The sequence below is a fragment of the Mytilus galloprovincialis genome, chromosome 2, assembly GCF_965363235.1.
Source record: "Mytilus galloprovincialis chromosome 2, xbMytGall1.hap1.1, whole genome shotgun sequence".
Lineage (NCBI taxonomy): Eukaryota > Metazoa > Mollusca > Bivalvia > Mytilida > Mytilidae > Mytilus > Mytilus galloprovincialis.
The window spans coordinates 52,537,525-52,553,433 of record NC_134839.1 but is presented as its reverse complement, the minus strand read 5'-3'; the positions used below and the strand labels follow the sequence as shown (position 1 = coordinate 52,553,433).

Below are 15,909 nucleotides of genomic sequence, written 5' to 3'. Positions count from 1 at the left end.
CTATCACTTTTTTGCTGTGTTTCGATGATTTTTCACTGACGTATACCCTTCATCTCAAATAATTATACATTTTACATGATTACTGAATTGTAATAAAATATAGTTTGTTCCTTGTATTTTATTTCTGATTCTAATTTAATACAGATAAACAGTCTGTAAATTTACAGCTATGCAAAGTCAGTAATTAACAACAATTAGTTTGTACAAACGTAGGAAAACCTATACATGAATATTCAAAATGAAAAAAAATGACCTTTAGGGCAAACAGTAGTATTTTTCTGCATAAGTGACAATTACATCATTTTCTAAATTTTCGACTTTTCATCAATTACAAAATTGAAGTCAAGCGGTGCAATATCTGACCATCATCCAAGGGAGTTTGTTTATGCTATGTAATTTCACCTCATATTTATGAAAATGTTGAAGTTTCTCGAATATTTCTTCAAAACAAAATATCAAGAAAATTTCAGGAACATTTTATTATGAAATAAATTATCTGAGTTATCTGAGTTTAAATTGTAAAACTAAATCAAACCCTAAAAAAACCTAAATTTGTAAAACCATTTGTCGAAATAATAAAAATAATCACATGATATTCTTCATCTAAATGAGAAGTCTAACAAATGAATTGCATTCCTGTTTCACAATTTACATATTTCAAAAAAGATATAAACTTATATTTGTTATTATGCAATTTTGCAATCCAAGCTTTCGGAAAAACATCTACCTTAACATCATAATAACCCCAAATGTTTGCATGTGAGTATACAAAAGTCAAAAACATTTTGAAAATGAGTTCTTGTAGGGAAATCGATCGCAGTATAAATAAAAAAAGGGCTTTAATTTTGTTATTTAACTTATTTACAGATGCATCGTTAAATGCAAATCGTGTAAAACTTTTAATTTTGACATCATGGATATTTTAAATTAAAATTCTACGAATTACTTCCTTCATGGATATTTATTGTCAATTTTTGATATTCAAGATGATAAATCACATAAAGTATTGAACCCGTCACATACGTACAATATAAAAATAATATTTTCTCAACAATCCAATTGTTCCCAAAAACATAGCCAGTAAACATTGTAAAGTGGGAAACAACAATGTAAAAATAATAAACTTTTTCGATTTGTACAATATACATGTAGAAAAAAAAGTCATGTAATTATTGCTATGATAATATCACATTTAATAGATAATATGACTCTTCCTCATTATAACATTGTGCAATTCAACAAGTACAAACATTTGAAAATAAACCACATTATAATGCACAAAGTTCGACAACAAAATCTATCATTTATCATCAGCTATGATTTTGTTATTTTTTAGTGCCATGGTGTTCTTCTAGGCGGTGGCTTCAACTGTCCAGGTTTAGTCTGATCTGAGTTTTCTACTATATCCGGAAGTGGATATCTCGTATCATCGCTAGACAACGCCGATTCATCAGCCGATATTCCAGAATCTGAAATATCATGAAAATCCTGGTTTACACATATATTCACGATAATCATTTTAAATAATCGGGTAGGTGGAATGGAATTTCTTTTTTCTTAGGACCAGGAAAACTTCTGGGCGTGACAACTTTAAATTTGCCTTTGTCTATGACTTCCTGTACACGAAACATCATATCGTCATCGTTTCCCGCTACTTTTCCCGTGGGAGATTCGTCAGCAGATATTCCGGAATCTGAAATATTGTAAAATAGCTGGTGACGACTTCCGTTATAGATTTTTGTGAAAAAAATGTAACAGACAACCCGAGATTATGACTAAGATACACAAGACATGTATTTCGTTAATTAGATTTTGGCTACAAAAAGAGAGGCAAAAAGTAAAATCATAAAAATACTGAACTCAGAGAAAAATCAAATCGGAAAGTCCTTAATCACATGGCAAATTAAAATGACAAAACACATCAAAAACGAATGGACAAGAACTGTCATATTCCTGACTTGGAACAGGCATTTTCAAATGTAGAAAAACAATCGCGTCAAAAGATACCAAAATAAAAACAAACTGACAATAATAATTTAACGCCATGGTAAAAAACATGAATCCAAACACAGAACTGGGATTTTTCTCAAGTGATCAGGACGATTAGGGTGATCCAATTCCACATGTCACACTGGTCTTGTTACTTATGCAAGTATAAACCGGTCATAAATCTTACTCGGGGGTTGACATTCGAAGATTGGAACATACCACTAGTAACCGATTTTTAGTCATAAACGGTCATTTAGATCTGAACATCATATAAAAAGTCTGAACAATAAATCATTAACATGGTTCAGTCTTACGGTCAATTAACAGATTTGTTAATTGTTGTTATAAGTAATAGTTATCACATGAGGACGCAGTTTGTCACTGTAAGATAACCCCGATGGCCGGAGGCCAAAGGGTGATCTAACACTGACACACCAAGTCCGAATGGGATAACTATTTTACATCCCAGCTGTTTTAGATTAGACGAAAAACCACTGTTCACACTGAAACTATAAACTCTCGAAAAAAAGTGTACAGATTCAACAGCCTGTCATTATTCGAAACTCTACGAAGATACTAGTAACATTACCTTCTGACACCTTTTTATCCATTCTATATGTATTTTCACGCCTTGGTGCAGCTGAAACAAGTCTAGGCTTATGGTCAATAGCTGGTAAATGTGATATTTCAGCATCCATAAAATTCTCACCATTTGAATCTAAAATAATTGTAAAATCAGTGAATAGAATATAAAAAAAATCGATATTTCCTCAATAAATAACAAATCAAAATTAAAAATTATGTAAATGTACACTAAACAAATTAATTTTGTTGTTTGATATATAAGCCCAAACGATATTTTCTGGTGTCTGTCTGAATTTAAAAAGAAGTACAAAATCACTAGGGAAAAGAACAAAAAGCTTTATTACATCAAGCAGTTATCAGGGAAATAATAATCAAAATCCTATTTTCAAATACCTTTTTTCATGATTATGTAGTGTTTAATAATGACCAGAATACTTTTTTTTTAATTTATTGGACTGAAAATAAGCCAAAATGTATCAATTCCTTGTGAATTCTTTTCAGTTTCAGAGATTAAATGGAGATAAAAAAACATATGGAGTTTTTTGCTTTTATAACAATGACGCTAGGCAAAGGCGATATTAAGTGTTACTATTGGCAGTCTATGTTGTCGTCTTTCTGTCCGTCTCATTTTCGTTTCCTCACGTAACTTAAGATTTCCTTGTCCAATTTTTGTGAAACTCTAACACAATTTTGAGAACAAAAACTCGTGGACAGTTTGAAATTGGGCACTTACCGTTCTAGAGTTATGCCCCTATATAACTTTAAAAATTGCATTTTATTTTTGGTTTCCACACTTTAACTCTAACTTATGAGTTTGTTCACGTTTTGTAAGATGGCTAGAGCGGGGAATTTTTGAAAATAAACTTTTTGAAAATAAACCTAACTGGCAATGATTGACTATTTTTAATATACAAAGATTGTTATTGTTTTGTCATTTGAAGAGGTTTTTTTCTTTTAGGTAGACCTATTAGTGTTGCTAAATTTTTAACATTAATTTTGCCTTATATCTTTTTGACATTATAGACATCATATCAACCCTTCACTTATAAGGAACAAACCTGAGGTAACATCATGGTCAGTAGTGGCGAAATCTCTTGAAGTAAAGCTGTCATTAAATCTTCCAATTGTGGTTGATGACTTCGCAGGTTCTACCTTCGAGTGTTTCATCTTACTCAATGTTTTCAAAGAAAGCGTGCGTGTTTGTAGGGATGATGGAAGTGAAAAGGGAGATTTCCACGATGATTTCTTCTTACTATACTTCTTTTTCCTCCTGACAGGTTGTTCCATGTTCTTATGTCTTAATTTTGTCTGTAACATTGACCTTGCATTTTCTTTTAATTTACCCGTCGCAGGACGTGTGCCATACACATTTGCCGCCTTTTTTAGTGCACTTGGAGTAGGTAAAGTTTTAGATCTTGTCAGTGGTCTCATATATGGCGGTAATGGCGGTTTTCGTTTATATCTCAGTGGCGATGGGATCCGTTCCTTTGATTCGCTGATAGTGTTCAACATCCGTGTATTGCTACGTTGCATCATCATTTTGATCGTAGCAACAGATGCCCGTCGGGAAGGATTATTTGGCTTTGAGGGAGGTTTTTCAAAAAACTTGCTCTTTTGGAATGGTTTTATGATAGGCTTTGATCTACTGACATCGTTATGCGACACAGATCTATCCAAAAGCGATTTACTACTTGGGTGTTTTTGAAAGTGTCCTATTGAGGTTTTTGATCTATTTAGATGCTCCTGTGAGTAACTTTTCTTCATTTCAAGCATTCTGGTAGGTGGTCTGGACAGATTGTATACAGAACTTGCTCTGGACAATGGTCGCCGAGGTGGAGGATGAGTATTCGCAGTAGACATGGTATCATCATACTTGATTCCGTAATTGTGAATAGTGAACTCTCCTAAGTCTGGTAACTCTGCATTGCGAGATTTAAAACTGGTATTCCCCGATTTCACAGAAGCCGGTTTACTTCTCATTGCACGGTTAGCAGTTCTCCATGGCCACGGCAGATATTGAGGCTCTGTAGGAAACTCTTTTGTTGGAGTGTTATTCATGTTGTTTAACAATCGTTGTTGAAACGTCTTGTTATTCGTAGTAACTGATGATATGTGGTCTGCACTACTGTATTCAGGACTCTCAAAATCTGAAATTGAAACATTTTAAGCTGGTTAATGAAAATAAGTCACTCTGATGTTTTAAATTATCAAAATCTTCATAGAAAGAAAATCTAACAACCGCAAAAAATTGTTTGAGCTATGAAAGTGTTAAAAACTCAGATAAAAACTTCGTAAGGCAAAATAAAAAGCCACAACATTAGTCATTCTAAGCGATTTGCAAATATATTTTAATCAGAACTAGATGAAATTAACTGATGTATCCATAAAACTATTAAAAACAATATGAAAACAATAGGAGTTTTCTAATATTTGTTCTTCATATCCATTTTAAAACGTCTCGCAGTGATTGATATATTTCGAACCATTTGATAATTTTTCATACAGTGGAGTCTCCAGTGTCCGTGTGGCTGTTGATACCGCGCATTAGCTGATTTCGTCATATCAATAAAGTAGCACAAATAAAATCGTTCTTGTTATTGTTTAAGCCTTCCGAAGGGATAAACAAGAATAAAATTGATAAGTTCAAGAGTTAAATAATAACTACAATCTCATGATTTACAATGTTAATTTTGGCCAATTTCCTTTTAAAAACATTACATCTTCAGATAAAATTTGTTTTATTTAAGTCCAATTTATATCAGATTGAAATAATTTTTGCTCTGCATCCTTGGCAGTGTGCTTGATTCAAATTCAGCTATATTTCAGAGTAGAGAATCTTTCCTTTATTCAAAATAAGCTTTTTTTGGAAGGCATGCGCGAAATCACCGGACATTGGTGGAACTCCCAGAACAGGGGATTCCCTTATTTTGGACACGTATTACACAAAATCTTGAGGTTGAAACCATACAAACAGAATATTTTATAAAATAAAAGCATGTTATGAATGTGTTCACACAATATTATCCATTTATTTGTTTTATCAGTTGAATGAAGTGAAGTCATAAGTCTTAGGTGCGCAGATACACCGGACTGCACCGTAACTGATGCAGGTAAACACATATTTACCGAATTAAGATAAGATTTGCAAACAACTTCACATATTAAATGTAATATACCTATGTGTATCTAGGAATATAAATTTGTCCACCGAACTATTTGGTCAAAATAAGTAAGGAATTTAGAAGCAAAATTTTCTTTATTTTTTGTTGGTCTTCATATATAAAACGATGATTGTGTTTTATAATATTAACCTTTTTGTGTAGCTAAACTTCTGTTGGAACCATGAAATGGTTTTGGTGGTCCACTAAAGCTTCCAGGATTTCTATCTGACATTTGTTCATGTGACGTGTAAGAACGCTCTGTTTGAATTTCAACGTTTGCGACTATATTAAAAGCAAAACAAAGCAATTAAAATAAATCATCATACATTTTTAAACAGTTTAAAGTAACATTATAAAAAAGTATATATTGGATCGTTGTGTGAAGGGTACAGAAAATACGACATCTCTCTACATTTCTCTAATATCGATGGATCATGTTTTACATATGAGTTGCATGTTGTTGAGGGTTTTTCTAGTTTCTGCAGAAGTCTTTTCGACGTCACTAAGTTAAAACAACATGTGTCTCAGGTCCATTTGTCATTTCTAACAATATCATAAGCTAAAGCTACAAGTCTGATGTGCAAGGCATGTATTATAGGCATGTCTTATAGGTTTAGCTGCATCTCCGGACACCTCTATTAGGTATATAATAATGATAATTTTTTATTAGTTTTACTATTGACTTACTAAAAATGCGTTAACATTACAAACATGGTAGATAAAGTATTGTGATTTTAGTAAATGCTGCATACAAATTATTTTATACATATTTTAACATGCAAATCTTATTTTTTTGCGAATTCTCACCCGTCGCAATTATCGCAATTATAAATCATCGCAAAAATTTCTAAATTTACAATACCTGTTGGCAAACTATATCGTTTTGATTTTGGAGTAAGTTTTAACTTTAACGGCATTGGATATCCATTCTGTGGGAAATCTGGTACAAGTGAGGCTTCATTCAATGGGTGTTCATCATCAAATTCTGAAATACAGATAAATGAATACATTCGAAAAAGAAATATTTTTTCATAATTTATCTGAATAAGATTATCGGAAAAATATTTAATCAATTATATTCTTTGAATGTTCTCTGCTTAAATTAAAAAAAAAATGTTCATCATTGACGTCTTTTCACTAGATGAATGTTTAAATCTTGCTTATCAATTAGAAACTGGAATTTAAAAATAAGTATGTTTTCTTTATTATACACACAGCAATTAGAATAATAAGATTTTAGCTAGAATTTGCCTTTGAATGTTAAACCGGTTTTATCGGTTTCCAAAGGTATATGCTATAAGCAAAAAGGATCCCACCAATCAATCGACTCGATGTAGCTATATTTATGCCGAAAAAATATGTTTATAATAAGATGGTTAATATATAAACAATATTAATTTAAAAAAGTTGTTCCAGTAATTTTTTTATAATATTATTTTTGTTGTAAAAAAATGTGAAATTGGGGGGGGGGGGGGGGGGGGGACATACCCTCCCACACACATCGTGCCTAAAATGTAATATTTACCTTCCATGGCCATTTTCTTTTCAAAAACTTTAAGATTTCTTTGCTCTAGAGCTTTGATTTTGTCTCGTTTCTTCTTCTTTTTACAGCAGCAATATATTAGAAGCGCCAGAAGAAGAAGAAATATCAATCCAAATATAACCCCAAGTACAATCGCTAAAACGTTTACAGAATCTTCCGTAAATGCTACAAGTAAAGATTTATGTACAATTTTTAATTACAGATTTATAAATATATGTGCATTTTAAACAATTATACATGATAATTTTAAGCTTATATATAATTATGCAAATGCATTTAAAAGAATGTTGACCTTAACTGCGTTCACATTGTATCCCTTTTCCCTATGATGCTCTAAAATATTTAAAATTTATTAGGCTTTTTATATTCTAAGTCAACTTAAGGGTTATTTTAGAAAAAGAATGGCCGTTTACTGAATACACATATTTTACTCGCTAAAATTCTTGTGTCTATAGCTTTTTACTTAACGTTTAACTATTTTGTATCTCATCTCATCTTCCAAAGTTTGATTGGAGTACAAATTTGTTTCCTCTTGCAATCATTTTGTAATTGTGAATTACAAAATTGTATTTTTTCAATTAGCTACTGTGTTCTTTCTTACACCTTCATACTGTTTAAACATTTCCCGAAATAACTCATAACCTACACATCTCTTTTATTTAGAATTTAAAAAAGAATAAAAGAAGTAGAAGTTAGTACCTCCCCCCTCTTACCTTCAGAAAACTCACACAACAAAACATATAAAAAGAAGAAAAAAACTGAATAAAATTCAGATCTCTAGCTACAAAAACTTATACTTACGGCAGGTAACTAAAAGAAAGAAAAAAAGAAAACAACATTGTTTCGTTAAATTGAAGAAAAAAGTAAACAGCAAAATCATATAAAACGTAAAAATTAAGGCTACATACTTTTCCAATAAGTCTGTTTAGTTTCTTCAAAATTTACCCATACAAAGCGAATTTTCTCGCTGTATACAATTACCATTCGAGATGGGAAAGGTACTATGTATAACATTATACAAAATGTGTAATCAAACAAGATACAATCTGTTGTGTGTTCCTTAGATTGGGAAAGGGGGGGGGGGGGGGGGGGGGGGAGTCATCAATTTGTGTTCTGCTCCATATGCTAGTAAATTAACTTTGAGTCTAAAACTTGATCGCAAACAGAATATTCGTGTTTCTTAGTAAGATATCATAATATAATACTTGACATTTCTCGGCCTTTTATAGGTGACTATGCGTTATAATTTATATTCATTGTTGAAGGCCACAGGTGATCTACTTAACAGTTGTTAAATTATGGGTCATTTGTTTTGTAGTGAAGAGTTGTCTCATTGGCAATCATACGACATCTTCTTATTTTGATATTGACATGAATATAAATGTCTGAAAATACAGGTTCAAATGTCATCATTAGTTAAGTTAGTTTTAAAAATAATATTTCCATAATTATTGCAGTCACGTTTTTTATTCAAAATAATGTATGCACAGATTTAAGTTTGCGAGGAAGAGATTGATTGAAATATATTTGAAATGAGAATAAATTTTGTCGAGAGTTGTATGTTTACTTAACAGCTACAGTACATGAAGTTCATACGTAATAATGATATTTACCACTAGCTTTCAGAATGTAAAGTTGACCGGAAGTAATAGTTGTTGACAGTTGATTTGCAGTGCATCGCTTCTGACTGGTGCTTACAAATATATGAGTTCCGTTTGAAGTCGCAGCCTGCAAATAAAAAATCCTTTTTTATTACCATATTTAAGTGGTGCAACTTTCAGTTTCGTTTTTGAAATAACAAAAAATGGGTCAAAATCACACAAAATACCTAGAAGTTTTATCATATAACAGAATACAGCATTACAAATACGGTGAATCAATTTAGCGCCCCTTTTCGGTGACTTTCGAGAACTGTATATTGATGTTTTTCATATCTAAACATATAAACAAGAGCACTGTATGCTTAGCGTGTTGTTGCTTTTATGAATAAAAATCCAATAAATACAACGTTTTGGTCCAGTGCCATTGCAAGGTCACATGTTGCATCCACTCTTCTATGTTTTACTGCAAAAAATAAGTATAGATACATGTACATATGACATAATTAAAACTGTCATAAACGGGTTTCAACTTACAATACAAAGGAACTGAAATGTTGTAAGATCATTTGGCGTTGTACTGTCCATATTGTATAGGCCTGAATAGTATGTCCCACCTCCAGTACTTGAATCGTAAATTACAGACAAACAACCAAGCTTTCCATCGCCTGTTAGAAAACAAAAAATATCGAAATACAGATTTGGATTTTTAGTAAACTCGTATAAAAGAGGGACAAAAGTTACCAGAGGGACAGTCGAACTCATAAATCGAAAATAAACTGACAACTGATAAATTTTAGACACCGTCAAGAAACAATTTTAACTCAAAGTTCATCATTATGGGTTTTTTTTCTGAGTCCGATGTTCAAATGTTTTTAAACACCATAAGGTATTGGTAAAAAATCAGGATTCAGAATATTTTTTTTTTACATTTGCTTGAACAGAATATTCTTTTTAATCAGATTTGGTTGGGATCAGAGTTGTTTTTTTTTTAAAAAGGATACCCCCTCCCCTTTTCGCGGTTTTTGCCCTTGCAGTTAACAGTCGTTCCATTAAAAGATAATATATAAATAAAGTTCTTACTGGTGTACATTCCAGAGCCTGCACATGTTGCCTTGTTGAACTGAATAGACTGTCTATTATCACCGCCACATACGGTTAAATTGTCATTCTGGCAGTCTGTCATACTACCTGCTGATGTCCCGTAGTAGTATGTGAAATCGCCCAGTATATGCGTCATACAATTTGTCGTTGCTGAGGATGCTTCTCCTGAAATTGTATCAGTTAAAAATAATTCAGGAGTATGTTGCGTACTAGGAGTTTGAGAAATTTGATAGAAAAAAATAATGAATAACGTTGCCTAGGAAATTATTTCACTTTGGAATCGAAGCCATATATTTCGGTGCCTTCTATAGCTGGTTATGTTATATGGGCTTTGCTTATTGCTAAAGGTCATACGATGACATATAGCTGTTAATTTCTGTGTCATTTGGTCTCTTGTGGAGAGTTGTCTCATTGGCAATCATACCACACCTTCTCTTTTTTTATATAAACAACTGATGTAAATCATGTGAATGATAGTTTAACTTAGTTTAATATAATTATTCTATTTATAAATGTCTATTGATCTTATATTGAGTTAAAGAAATTAAAAAAAATTATCTATGTTTCATCAAGACAAAAATACTTTCGGTGTTTTGGTATTGTTCAGGTTGCTGTCAGTGTGTATCTCTACATTTCTGTTAATCATAATATAACACTTGTATTGCTAAAAAAAATACCTTGAAGTTGGTACAAATGTATGTAAGGCACTGTCATGACTAAATGTGAAACAATTCGAATAAAAAAAGCTTACTGATGTTAAAAACAAGAACGGGAACACACATATTACAGACTGAAACTAACGACAAAAATTATGATAACAATATATATAACTATATTTTTTATTACAACCCGTGTAATATCCAAATGTTACACATACCACTTTTAACCATGCTGTTAAACTCCGCTGAAGATGGTAGGGAAGTTCCACTGCATAACTGACTGTCTGTAGGAGATGAAGTTGTCTCCCAAAAACTAATTCGTTCATTTCCGAAAACATGATTGTCATCTAAAACGAATGATAGTTTATTTCAAATAAGAACAAGATTTTGCAAAGTTGCAATGTAACAACTCGGCTTTCGATTGTGAAACTTGAAATGTTAACTTCAGAATTATAAATTGGGAGATAACTGTATTATATTTTAAGCTTTGCCTTCGTAAAACGTAGATTTTACTGTCGCAAACTGAGTTTACCTACCGACGAATATTTGCGACATTAATATCCTGTCATACGAAGGCCAATCTTAAAACACAATACAGTTATCTCCATTCTAATATAAATATATATAGCATATTAAAAAATACCATTTAACAAGTATTTTGGAGTAACATGACACAAATGAAAAAGTCCGCGAAACTTATAATAAGAATACTTCTGCTTCTTTGGGGCATTATCATCATGTTTTACTCCATTGTAAAGGTCTAACATTCTCGATGATAGAATATAAAGTATTTGAAGTACAAAAAAAGTACAGGCATGCATATACATGTGTATTATTACATGTACCTACGGTAAAAATACTGTTGGTATTAGGAAATAGGATAGGAATTTCGGATAAATAAAATTCATTTTTTTCGACAGGCAAAAATTAGAAAAATGTAAACATAAACACAATGCTTATTTACATGTAATATGGGGGCCCGCGCGCTTTGTATTTCACACCGGTGTATGATATCGTGTTGTCTACGTATGCAACATACATTATGTAACACTTACCTGATTGCATATAGAAGTAGTAGTTGTTAGAATTCACGTAAGTAAACTGATAACAAATATAGGCATTCCCAGGATTACCACCAAAGACTGTGAAAGTACTTACGGACCTGTGTGATAAATATAGTGTTAATACTAGTAGAAGAAAAAAGGAGGGAAAAAAAATATCACAGACAGGACGGAGTTCGTAAAGGGCCATGTTTGGCCCCGAATTTAAAGTGTAATTATTGCAAGATACAAAAATGTATGAAATTGATGAACAAGCGAGTCGAGTACTAGTGCAGACTGTTTTCAATGGCAAAGATAAGGGTTTAGTACAAATCAGTACAGTCAAGTATGGTTAAGACTGGGGTCGAGTACTATCAAGTACGATTCAGACCAATTCAGACTGGTCGAGTAAAAATCAGTACAGTCGAGTACAGATATAGGCCATTACAGACTTTACTGGTTTGTAGTGAGCATTAGAAAGTGAAATACGACTATTTTTGTACAGTTGTTTCTCATAAATTAAATTGAGAATGGAAATGAGGAATAGATAGTTATTTATATCCCATATAGGACACAAATTAAGATGTTGGTGAAACTTGACTAAATTGTCTGCATTTCAACCAAATAAAGACATTGGAAACAAAATGTGCAATTGCAAGTTTCGACAAGCTTCAAGTCAGATAACGCATTTTATTTTTTTTTTACAAAAAAGAAACATAATGTTTAAATCTATTTGTTGACACCTGCACTTTGTGTTTCCAGGCCTAAAAATCAATGTAATTTTGACTGTTTTTATTGATTTCTCATGGAAATAAATGTGTGTTTGTTGTGATGGCATGCAAAGAAAGCTAACACGTTAATGTTAGAATAAAAAGACCTATGATCCAGATAAGGTCATTATTTATAGTGATATTGGTCAATGTTTCCTCATTTAGAATTTTTGGTAGAAATGAGGGCTGTATTAGGGCCTTATTGAACCTACTCCCTTAATGTTAACTCGAGGCGGCCTGAGAAGTGACAAAACTTTTAATTACTTTTATTAGTTGAGCATAGAGCTTATAAAAAATATGCGCAATGTATTTCTATTTGCCGATGTCTAGGGGTGGACACAGACCCCGACTCCCTTGAATCCACCCTTGAATGACAACGAGTTAATCCTTTTTCTGTTGAACGGAGATTATGCAATTGTGAAACATGTTACACTGCTGTCATACATTACAAAAACATTATACTAATAACTGACTTAAAGCCGGAATACTTTAATTAAGAACCTGACATAAGATTGTCTCTTATACAAACACAAATTCATTTTTTTTTTTTTTCATTTTAAAAACATATTAAATAGGTTTTCCTTTTCAAAAGTAATATTTTGAATTAATTTTACAATTGTCTATTTTTGAAAACTGTATGTATGCCAGGTTTGTTTCAAACATAATCATAGCTGCGGTATCGTAGATCTTAGGTCTTTATGTTATTTTTTTACTATTTGCGGACCATACCGTAAATAGTCAAAAAATAATATATTAAATTGCTGTTGTTTTCACTTAGTATTATCTTAGTAATATATTTAGCTAATAAAACAAACATACCTGTTACGGACACACATATATGTATATAACACTGTCCTGAACAAACACACCAATTAAATCACTTACTTGACAACAAACTTCAAACTTGATGGGTTTCTGTCACAAGTGAAGGCAACGTTGGATGTCGATCCTCCCACTGAAGCGGACAATGTGTCTAATGTCAAAAAAGTTGAATTGATAATGATGTTTCCATAGTTACTGCTCATCCAAGTTCCTTCCAGTGAAGACGAGAATGTACATGCAGCATTACCTACAAGTGCAATGGTATTAAAGCACTTTGTACCTCTGTGATAGTAATGGCTGACATTAAATCAAATTTCAATTTATCTTCTTTTCGTTTTAAAGAAGTTAAATGAATAAGATAATTGTCGAGCTGATCATGGCAAGTGAAATGTCGCTTATTAGTCTTATTTATTGATTTTTATTCGAGGAAAAGTAATCATTTCGATGGGGTATATTGCAGATGACGTGGACGTGGCAAGGTATTTGTATATCCCAACAACAAAAAGACACTAAGTACAGATCTGAGAGTACTCGAAGCTATTGACAAATGTCGACATACTACATGTACATACTAATAGTATGTAACAATCGACGGGTGTCAATGCAAAATACTAAGATCTAAATTGACCAGATTTTAAAAGTTTGTAAACAAAAATTATAATTATTCAATACAAATAACTACACGTATCAAAGATCTGCCATCCCCCCAAATGTTTAATACGGAAAATATAAAGCTACAAATGTAGTACAAAGTACTGTCATTGGGGAGATTCCTGATTTGTAATAGACATATAGTTTGTTTGCATCTGTCCTAAGTCAGGAACCTGATGTTTAGTGCACGTGGTTGTCGGTTATTTATGTAGTTCATGCGCGTTTTTCTTTCCTCGGTTTTTATAAAGATAAGACCGCTTGTGTGTCTGTTTAAATGGTTGTAAAACTAGTCATTTTTGATGCCATATATAGCTTGTTGTTCGATGTAAGCCAGGGCTCCGTGTTTAAGACCGTTCTTTGACCTATAATCGTTTACTTTTACAAATTGTAACTTGGATGGAGGGTTGTCTCATTGGCACTCATACCACATCTTACATATATATTTATGTTTAACTTCTGATTGAGGTCGGTATTATCGATTTTCTCCTATGATGTATTACTAGTAATTTCAACTTTGCAATCAATAATTATCATGCTCTGCGATACCGTGAAGACATTAAATTGTCGAACTATGCATTGACATCATCCAATAAGAATACATGAAAAATAATGGTAAAGTATACTGTATCGAACTAAAGTAAGCATATTGGGATATAAAGCATAAGGGTCATTTTGCGTGATGTAATAGCATACGAACAAATTATTTATATAGATAGAGCGATCAAACTTTATCGGTAACGTCACATTTATTATCTTTTTTTTTGGGCACTTTTTGGGACAATCAAATCCCTTCTGGTAAAACCATTCAAGTAAGAAATCAATAAATTACATTAAAACGAGGGTAAATATGAACAATGTATCTGTAAAAAGATATTATACAACGAAGTTGATGCAAAACACAACTACAAAACTCTTCTGAACCATTTTTTTTTTTGCATCTTAGACCTCCTTTGTGATGGGATTCATGATGTTTCTCAGGTTTAAGTTTTTCTATGCTTTGTTTTTTGGGATACTAGTTTGTTTTGTGTCGTTTTTCGCTTGTTTACCAGTCAGTTTCTTTATAGACTTTCGAATGTCCCCTTCATTTCTTCTGCCTCTTTTTTTTAAAATTACGTATGTAACGTAATCTACCCCTTTACAAAGAATCACAAAGAAATATTTATTCCTGAACTGGGAACAGAATATATAATAGTCAATATATATGTTTCTGCTAAGGATTAAGAAGAAAGTAATTGAAATTCCTACCGTATGAGAATAAGTAGCCGATTATTAATACGTAAAATTCCACATTCATCACTCATTTGCATATTTACAACACATTTATGGTATCTTATAAATTATTGTCACCATTTTATATATATTTATACATAATTTGCGTTTATTTTCACCTAGTTACACACGTATTAGTGTGACGTCTCTTTAATATAATTACAATTTTCTCTTTGTTTTAAATCATGACAGAGAGCAAAAAAAGATTTTAACCCTATTCATTAAATGATATATCATTTCTTTTTGTCCTTTCGCTTTCAGTTGAATCCTTCTATTGTGCAGTATATAATTAATGTTTCAAATATTGAATTAGAATATTTCACAAATGAGTTCACAATCTTGACAATAAATCTGTTATTTTAACGTGACTTTTAATTCTTGTATTAATTAGGATATAGTTTTACATATTTGGAGCAACAATTCAGTTCTTGTCATTTGAAATTTATGTATAATGTGAAATGACTATACTCCAGATTTATCATTGTATAAAGAATACCTTCTTCCCTTTTTTGTTGTGTACGCATTAGTTTTACAGCTAGCTATAATGATTAAAATAGAAGATATGGTAAGATTGCCAACGAGACAACTCTTCACAAGATACCAAATGACACAGCAATTAACAACTATAGGGTATTGTACGGCCTTAGAACAGAGCGAAACGCCTACCTCATAGTCAGCTATAAAAGGCTCCGTAATGACAAATGTCAAACAATTCAAA

The 15,909-nt window shown here is 32.0% G+C and overlaps 2 protein-coding genes across 3 annotated transcripts; both read right to left on the bottom strand.

The window, feature by feature from the left end:
- Window positions 1–102: 102 nt before the first annotated feature.
- LOC143063824 (uncharacterized) lies at window positions 103–7,467 on the bottom strand. 2 transcript variants are annotated; one of them, XM_076236207.1, is made up of 6 exons: window positions 7,261–7,467; window positions 6,598–6,720; window positions 5,886–6,017; window positions 3,633–4,721; window positions 2,579–2,707; window positions 103–1,469 (listed from the first exon to the last, which is right to left on the bottom strand). In XM_076236207.1, the coding sequence occupies exons 1-6, from the start codon at window positions 7,271–7,273 to the stop codon at window positions 1,333–1,335; spliced, it is 1,623 nt and encodes a 540-aa protein (XP_076092322.1). In that variant the 5' UTR covers window positions 7,274–7,467; the 3' UTR covers window positions 103–1,332. The 2 variants fall into 2 exon arrangements, with proteins under 2 accessions (XP_076092322.1, XP_076092321.1); XM_076236206.1 differs by having other exon boundaries at window positions 1,331–1,693.
- A 577-nt stretch (window positions 7,468–8,044) lies between these two features.
- On the bottom strand, window positions 8,045–15,311 carry LOC143063823 (uncharacterized). Its single transcript, XM_076236205.1, has 8 exons — window positions 15,168–15,311; window positions 13,335–13,518; window positions 11,695–11,801; window positions 10,858–10,986; window positions 9,960–10,145; window positions 9,414–9,544; window positions 8,892–9,006; window positions 8,045–8,088 (listed from the first exon to the last, which is right to left on the bottom strand). Exons 1-8 carry the CDS (start codon window positions 15,214–15,216, stop codon window positions 8,060–8,062), a joined length of 930 nt encoding a protein of 309 aa, XP_076092320.1. The 5' UTR covers window positions 15,217–15,311; the 3' UTR covers window positions 8,045–8,059.
- Window positions 15,312–15,909: the final 598 nt, after the last annotated feature.